This window comes from Aegilops tauschii, chromosome 3 (genome assembly GCF_002575655.3).
Source record: "Aegilops tauschii subsp. strangulata cultivar AL8/78 chromosome 3, Aet v6.0, whole genome shotgun sequence".
NCBI classification, from domain to species: domain Eukaryota; kingdom Viridiplantae; phylum Streptophyta; class Magnoliopsida; order Poales; family Poaceae; genus Aegilops; species Aegilops tauschii.
Window position 1 is genome coordinate 60,213,359 of NC_053037.3, and position 8,420 is coordinate 60,221,778.

The window sequence follows — 8,420 nt, forward strand, 5'->3', positions numbered from 1 at the left end:
CGGGCCTCCCACCCCTTAGGAACGTCAACCAGATATTAGGGTCCATTTGTTTTGAATCATCGTACACATGAGCCTATGAAATTGTTTCAATGGAGAATACAGTTTGATTCCATCTGGTTAGGTCGATGGAGGTGTTTACAACTTGTGCTCCAAGACACCCTAACCTAAGCTTAGTGCTTCCTCATTCAACGGGAGCCCTATAGGGATGGTGTGGCTTGTTAGCCCTAGGGGTCGGCCCATCGTACGAAATACCTCCTGACGGGCCACCCTAGGTGTAGCACATCGTCAATACCCTATACCTACACATCATAACCAGCTTAATACAACTTTCATGAAATCATCACAACAAAACTGCTCCCTCGAAAAGCCATTCAACGTGATTATAGGATTTTTGTGTATCCAGTTTCACTGTGCACCAACCGTCCTTACCCTCCTTTTTATTCTCATAGGCGACCGGTACATTATCTGCAGTTAAATGCCCTAAACAAATGCAATTTGAGTGTGGCTTTTAACATTAGGAGAATCACCTTTAATCGAGTAGCTTCTTTAATATGACTTATACACGACATTACATAAATTGATAGTTCTGAATTGGGTTACCTTCTCGGAAGTCTATACTTTTGGGATCATTAAAGACCTTGTGTCATTCCATGCAAGTGGCATAGTGTTAGAATTCACTATATTAAGGACCCCATAAACTAGATCATCACCGAGCATGAAGGTCATCCAGGCCAGGTGCCTCGGGATCCCCAGTTTCAAAAGCAGCCTTCCATACCTCCTTAACACAATAAGGTGCCAATAAAGCAATATTCGTTTCATTGAAAATCCCACGATGCACATGAGATAACACCTCCTATTCTAGCGCTAGATCTAATCCTCTCTAGTCCTCATAATTAGAAGCCCAGTATGGTTCTAATCTCCTCCCTCTAATTCTCCAGCGATTATTAGCTCTGGACGATGAAGCATTGTTGGATCGTGAAGGCCATACGCTTGTAAACTGTGTAGAGGTCGTGTTTTCGGTCTTCCGTTCGAGGGATTGTTCATGGACGGTTTGGGGGATCATTCATCTATGGTTCGAGGGACTTCAAGTACGATCTACACCGACTCTTCTTCCACTGCAACTCGGAGTTGGTAACAATCCGATCAAAACCACATCTTCATAGTGTTCCCGGTTGCTCATAGGGTGATTTTTTTTTTGTTTTCTACTACGTTTCCCATCGCATGGCATGCCGAAGTCGATCGTTACTGATCGGGATCTCATCTTTACTAGCCGGTTTTGGCAAGAAACGATAGTACTTACTAGCACTAATTTTCGCAGGAGTTCCTCTCATCACCCTCACACATATGGCACTATCGAAAGAAAAATCCAATGGTTGGATGGCTATTTTCGATGTTTTACCCATGCTTGTCCTATCGAATGGGCACAATGGTTGTCACTTGCTAAATTTTGGTACAATTTCAGCATGCACTCTACTTTGGACAACAAATCTCCATTCGAGGTGCTCTACGACTATTCTTCTCGTCACTTTGGTGTTATATCTGCTGACACTTGCCCTATTCCTGAATTGGATGTGTCGTTAAAGAGTGTGGCCTTATGCTGAGATTGTTGCAGGAACGTGCTTGTGTGAAAAAACATGTTAACAAGAAGCGTTCAGACCAAGTGCTCCAGGTTGGCGACTCTTTTTCTAAGTTGCAACCCTATAGTCAGTCTGCAGTTGCATCACGAGGACATCCCAAGTTGTTGTTCAAAGTTTTATGGTCCCAAAGTTCTTGAGAGGGTTGGTTACATAGCTTATCGTCTCTAGCTTCCTCCTAAATCTCATGTCGATCCAGTCATATATGTTTCTATGTTGAAGAAAGCTTTGGGTGTTTGCTCTCAGGTAGAGCCCTTCTTACCACCTGAAGATGCTCAATTATTTTGTACCATGCAAAGTGTTACAACGTCGATTTTGGCATGAAGGCAACACGACGGTGCAACCAGGACGGATTCAGATGTCGGATTAACCGGGATATTTTGCAACATGGGAAGACTTGGATGAGCTCAAGCAAAGGTTTCCATGAGCCATAGTTTGGGGACAAGTTGTTCTTCAAGGGAGGAGGCCAAGTCAGAGCGACAAAGTCAGCGACCAAGCCTCTACACACATCCCATGTGTCGTTAGGCCCAAGAGAAGGATACGTCCTCATTCTATTCCCTACACTGGAGACCAATGGGTCACCCGCCCGTTAAACATGGAAGGTTGTCATCTTTTGAAACATGGCAAGCTTGACATGGCGGAAGTCATTTGCTTGTAACTGATCTTAGGAACATGTAAACGAGGACCTCCAATGTGACGCGTTCTACATCATATAGACGCGCGATGCATAGCGGCTTCCCTCGACTGGGCTGACACAATGGAGCGAGCGTCTAGTGGAACTGTACCGAGCCGACTATTGTAGCATCAGTCTTTTAGTTTTTTTAGGTGGTCCATTGTAGGAAAAAAAACGAGTTGTAGCCAATGAGTTGTAACAGACTGTTTTTGGTCATTTTTTTATTTCGAGCATTTTTGGAAAATATGATTATTTAGATAAAGTCATGAACAATTTTGAAAAATTGTGAACATTTTTAGAAAAACACAAACATTTTTATTAAATTCTGCACATTTTTTAAAGGAAATAGTTTCCAAAAATTCCCAAAAATTGTTGAATTCTAAACAAATTTTAAAACGGGAAAAATTCTTGAAAATATGAAGATTAAAAAAAAACAAGAACATCTTTTGAATATGTGAACAAATTTTTAAAACAGGAACTTTTTGAAATTTCAAAACAAAATTTTGGAAAACACAAATATGATTTGCAATTCCCCAAATATTTTTTGAAAAGGCCAACATTTTATGAATATGCGAACAAATTTTAAAACAGGAACACTTTTGAAATTTGATTTGAAAAGAAACAGAAAAAAAAGGAAAAACAAAAACCAAGAGAAAAAAAAAGTAAAGAAAACAAAAAGGAAGAAAAACCGGATCAAGGTTCCTTAAACCGGTTATGAACCTGTTGCCAAAACCAGTGGATCGCTCCTCTCAAATTCGAATTCCTCGATTGATAGACAAATTCCCATTTCGATCTAATCCACTAGTCCCACGCTAAGAAAGAAGACAATAACGAGAACACTTGCTTCTTCTCGAGCGCACGGCTGATACAATGCCACAGCAGTCTGCTGACAGCCATGGCTGCCTACGCGATCCAACAGCGACGGCGCCTCCAGCCGCCGACAGAACCTGGTCTCACACAGCTCTGTGTTGTGGCGTCCGAAGTTGTTAGACCTTGGGTTCTTCTCGAACAAGTCGCTGGTGAGCGGGCTAGCTGGCCACGGCGCAGGTGGCTCGGTCGAAGCCGGTACATAACCAGATACCCACACGTAAATAGAAAAAGAAAAAGACAATCAATAAAATTGAGAAAATGACTTGGTAATCGAAGTTTATGAACTGGGTGCAATTTTGTGAAGCATAGATCTTGGGGTGGCAAGTACTCCCTCTGTAAACTACTCCCTCCGTTCCATATTAGTTGTCGCTGAAATGGATGTATCTACACGTATTTCAGTGTTAGATACATCCGTTCGAGCGACAATTAATATGGAACGGAGAGAGTAGTAATAAATATAGTTAAAAAACTAATGAATATATAAGATCTTTTATATCACTACTATAAGATCTTTTTAGTGAGCTAAAAGATCTTATATTAGCTTCCAGAGGACTAATATCTAAAAGATCTTATATTAGTCTTTAAACTAATAAGATTTTTTTATTAATGATCTAAAAGATCTTATATTAGTTTACACAGGGAGTACTAACCTTTTGTTTTACTAGTTTCACACAAGGGAATTACCAGAGCAAGTAGTCAAACTGTCACAGCCCTGTGGGCAACCAGCCAGCGACGACATGCGCATACCCACCAACGTCAAACCGCATTATCGGTCTCATGCCAACAACCTGACAGCTGAGTATCAAAACCATATAAGTTAACAGGCACCAATGTACAAGGGGATGATTCGCCATCACACCTCACAACGGCTCAACATGTGATAAATAAATGGCTGGAGAATATCTCTACCAATTGCTTGTTGAATGAAAGTTTTTACAGCAAGACATGATAACACAACTACAGCAAACCCACGAAACAAGTCGTCCTAGCGCACTTATTTCCATGGCTCTCAGGCACCAAAGAATGGACGGGCGACCGGCATAACTCAATCTCAATCTAGAATCAATGGAGAGGAACATCGGTTATTCTGCTTCCTCTCCTACCCTAAGCCGCGGCGGATTTGCACACCGGGCATGCGTTCTTCACCTGCAACCACTTCTTGATGCAGTCAGTGTGGAAGTCGTGCCTGCACTTCAGAATTCCCAGGAGTTCATTGTCTTTGTACTCCTCCTGCCATAGTTCATAGTTCAAAAATCATACATCAGAACTGGAAGAGCAAACGATTCAAGGAATGGCTGTAATGAATTGTTCAACATGGAACTGGAAACTAGGAGCATAAGAAATTCGTACCAGGCAGACTAGACAGCGCCCATCATCTTCGTCGTCTTGTGCCTCATCCGAACTGCAACAGACCACTTCTTTCACACAACCTGAAATCTTTTCGTCGGCAAGGCCGGTGTTCACAGTACCTATGGATTCCTCCAAGGCCAACAGTTCCTGTACATACAAGATGGAAAAGGTTAAAGAAAAGATCCTGCAGTTTCCTGAGTAGAAGAAGCAAAGACCATCTCTATACCTCGTAACTCATCTCATCAATGTTCAGTCTCAAGTCCCTGTGGGGGTCAGCAGCTGCTTGTCTTGATTGTTGATAGAAAGCCAACTGCTCCATCATAACCCGCTACACAAACAGCAGCTAGATCAATAAAAATATTCAAACTTCCATGGATACCAGCTAAAACACCTGAAAACAGAAAGCAAGACCTCTACCTGTGTCTCAGCAATCAAATGGAATGAGCTCCTATCTACAAATCTATTCCTTCCACTGTTGGCATGCACCATGGATACCCTTGCATGCCTAGAAGATGCAGCGTTACTGATAGGAGATGGCAGATTGATGATCCTCATGGATGTAGAGGTAGCAGCTGGATAGCTCGGAATGACTGCATCATGCGAAATTGCTCTTGAGCCAGAGGAAACTGTGTAGGATGGATGGCCGTAGCTAGGAACGGCGCCACCATGAACAGCTCTAGGAGCAGTAAAGCCACCATTAGCAAATACCGCACTGTCTGAAGATCCATGGACAGTTGGGGCAGCAGCAGCACTTGAGCCATGAACAGCTCTAGGAGCAGGAAAGCCAGCATTGGCAAACATCGCACTGTCTGAAGAACCATGGACAGTTGGGGCAGCAGCAACACTTGAGCTGCTGCTATGCATAGGATGATGGTAGATCCTATCAGTGATCCCAGTGCCACCTAAACACAGTCGAAATACATAGACTGTGAGTTTGAAAGACGAGAAATTTGTAAATACTATAAAAACAACAACCTCATACGCTATATCATATACAAGATGATTAGGTCCACTAATAATCCACAAATTTTTCTGGTAAAATTGTATCACAGGACTGAAAGGCGGCAGCAGGTAACTACTAAAATAAAGTCACAAAAGCAACCTCATACCATAATTAAAGATGTGAACAGAAGACCACATGAGATGCATTAGCAATACAATAAAGACGCATCAAGCACATTAAGCAAAGAATTAGTTACTAACCTGAAGGTAATGTTCTTGTTGGCACAGGAAAAGGTGCTTGGTTCCTTCCTGCTGACGTACTTGCAAAAGCACTTGTGGTTGAATGGAACGGCAGCTGATGATTGTTACTTGGTGTGTAAGTTGAAGCTGGCCTAGGTTCCAATGAAATATTAGCACTATCATGGCGCGCTCTGACATTCCTCTGAGATCCTTCTTGATTAACTAGGCGTTGGTCAATCCAGTTGCTTGGACCAATGTTTAAAGGCATTTGCGGATGCAAGGGCTCGGTAAGTGCACTAGGATTTGGCTGCACAAAATCAGAGAAGTGACTGTTGGAGGAGCTGCCGACATAATAGTCAACAGCGTCCATTCCCTCCACTGAAGGAAGGAGGCTCTTTCGCTTCATTGCAACCATTCTGTTGTCCACATGGGAACTTAGGGCAGGTTTCGGCTGAGCATCATATGGTACATGGCCGCTGGATATTGCAGTGCGATAGGGAACAAAGGAAACATGTGAGGTCCCTACGTTCAAAACTCTATGACCTGGAAACTGTGTAGCATGACTTGAAGATGGAACGTCATTCGATCTACTTGCCATACTCCCAAAGCCTGGAGGACCAAGTCTAAGGGGCGCATCACTACCCGAATGCTCAAAAAGCATCTGACCTGAGATTGAAACAAGAGTGTTACTAAATTATCATATAACTAAGATAAACAGCAGAACAGAGCACAGGTGAAGTATAGCAACCTAAAGGCACAGGTTCATTGCCATGCCCATCCCTGGGTTGAGTATGATCCATCTTTGGCACTTGGAGATGGTTCAGATGATGTCTAGCCAAGAAACAGCCCTGTCTGGTTGCCCTTAACCTGGAACCACAAATTGAATGAACATCAATAGTCTAGAATCAGACAGCAATGCTAGTCTCATTGAAAACAATGTGCCAGCATTAAGTTGAACACAGATTATGGACTGAGCTACCGCCGCAACTCAGGTATCCAAACATGAAACTGACTTCATACACTCCTATAAAGCTAGGAAGGTAGATTGATTAGTAAATCCACCCATTACTTTAGCAAAAGAAATGCACTTTGTGCTATATCATTAGGTAATTAGCACTTGAAGGTCAGATATTTAGCAAATGTGAAGAATTAGGACAAAGGGGGGGGGGGGGGGGGGGGGGGGACATTGCCCTTCTAAATGGAGTATATTGGCTTCTAACAATAAATTCTTGTTCTAGAATTTAGGTTCCCCTAGATATAGCAGCTGATAGAAACAGGGCAAGATTATCAGTCAATAGATGCACGGATAAAACATGTTATTCGTAAGTTTTGTTTGATCAGTTAACCAAAGGGACCAATCTGGTTGCTGAGAGCAGGGCAGCAAGGGTCATTAAGCAAACCCATCAGAGTGCAACTCATATGTTTCCTCTGTCAGAGAGGGAGCAACCTAGCATGCGCAGGACCGAGTCTGCTCTATCATCAAATTAATCTTATCTAAGCCACACCTGACTAAACAATACAAACAAGCATCCCGTGCCACGCCAACGAGAGCGTATGGACAGATCAATCCACGACCAAGAATGCTTATCGGTGCCAGGGATTCTACAACAAACAGCGATTCCAGAGTTTTGAACCTGGCCACAGATACAGCAGGTGATAAATAAAAACTACGGCGTGCCTATCCGCCAACAGGTGCGCGAGTAAAATTTGAAATTCGTTGGATGCGGTACCCAAAGCAACCAAAATGGTCGCTCCCCTTGCTACACGGCGCCTAACATACAAGCAAGATACTACTCGTACTATAATTGGAGAGAAACGGCAACTGGTGGGGATCAATCAATCAAAGAAATCAGGATAAATCTACACGTTTCCTTTTTCAGACAGGGGAGCAATCAAGCACGCACGCACGTGACGGGCTCTGCTCTATCACCAGCCAGGCAGGCTAATCCTGTCCGGGCAAGCGGCGGTTAGCTAAACGGCGCAACCACGTAACCCGCCGCTCGCTAACACGGCGGATCAGCCCGCCCACCCACCGCGCCGCCGCCGCCGGGGAGGGGATGGGAGGGGAAGCGTAACGGAAAACCAGAGGGGACGCGGCGGAATCGGCCGAAACGGACGGGGAATCGGGCGGGGGGCCGGTACCTGCGCGCGCGCGGCGGCCGATCCGGGGCGCGATCCGGCCAGATCGGCGGCGGGGGACGGCGAGGGAGAGGTAGGCGGCGCGGCTGCTTCTGCTGGGTTGGGTTGTACGCAGGGAAGAAACAAATTTGTCCGCGTGGGTGGGGAGGGAGACGGTGGGGGCTGGGGGCGACGGGGCGGAGGGGTATTTATAACGGGAGCGAGGGAGAGGGTGAGTGCGTTGGCGTTGGCGTTGGAGAGGCGGAGAAGGAGTAGCGTCCCTCGCGTGGGAAGGGCAGGGCAGCGGGCCCCGCCTCCCCTCCCCTCCTCGCCACTTTACTGCCAAAAATAAGCGTCTCCCCTGCCTTCGTTTTCAAAATTCGAACCCCCGGGCCCGCCCGCCAGCGAGGGGCCGCACCGCACCGGCTGGGCCACGAGGGGTCCGGGCAGGCAAGGGGGGCCACGCGGACGAGGCCACGTGTCGCCGTATAGACGGCGAGACGCGGCTCGTACTGGTTGGTATTGGGGTCGTATACGGATACACGGGAAGATACGGTACGGTGCGGGGTAGGAGGAGGCGTGAGGGGTGGGGC

General features: G+C 45.4%; 1 protein-coding gene across 1 annotated transcript; it reads right to left on the reverse strand.

Annotated features, from left to right (window-relative positions):
• Nucleotides 1–3,977: 3,977 nt before the first annotated feature.
• LOC109761166 (uncharacterized) lies at nucleotides 3,978–8,148 on the reverse strand. Its single transcript, XM_040402192.3, has 7 exons — nucleotides 7,852–8,148; nucleotides 6,458–6,576; nucleotides 5,731–6,375; nucleotides 4,945–5,429; nucleotides 4,754–4,855; nucleotides 4,528–4,674; nucleotides 3,978–4,407 (listed from the first exon to the last, which is right to left on the reverse strand). Exons 2-7 carry the CDS (start codon nucleotides 6,507–6,509, stop codon nucleotides 4,282–4,284), a joined length of 1,557 nt encoding a protein of 518 aa, XP_040258126.2. The 5' UTR covers nucleotides 6,510–6,576; nucleotides 7,852–8,148; the 3' UTR covers nucleotides 3,978–4,281.
• Nucleotides 8,149–8,420: the final 272 nt, after the last annotated feature.

Excerpts from the sequence above, each read along its gene's own strand:
- LOC109761166 (XM_040402192.3), bottom strand. The coding sequence starts at position 6,509 with ATGGATCATACTCAACCCAGGGATGGGCATGGCAATGAACCTGTGCCT. Across the intron at positions 6,376-6,457 it reads CAATGAACCTGTGCCTTTAG|GTCAGATGCTTTTTGAGCAT; the intron begins GTTGCTATACTT and ends TTTCAATCTCAG. Across the intron at positions 5,430-5,730 it reads AACAAGAACATTACCTTCAG|GTGGCACTGGGATCACTGAT; the intron begins GTTAGTAACTAA and ends GACTGTGTTTAG.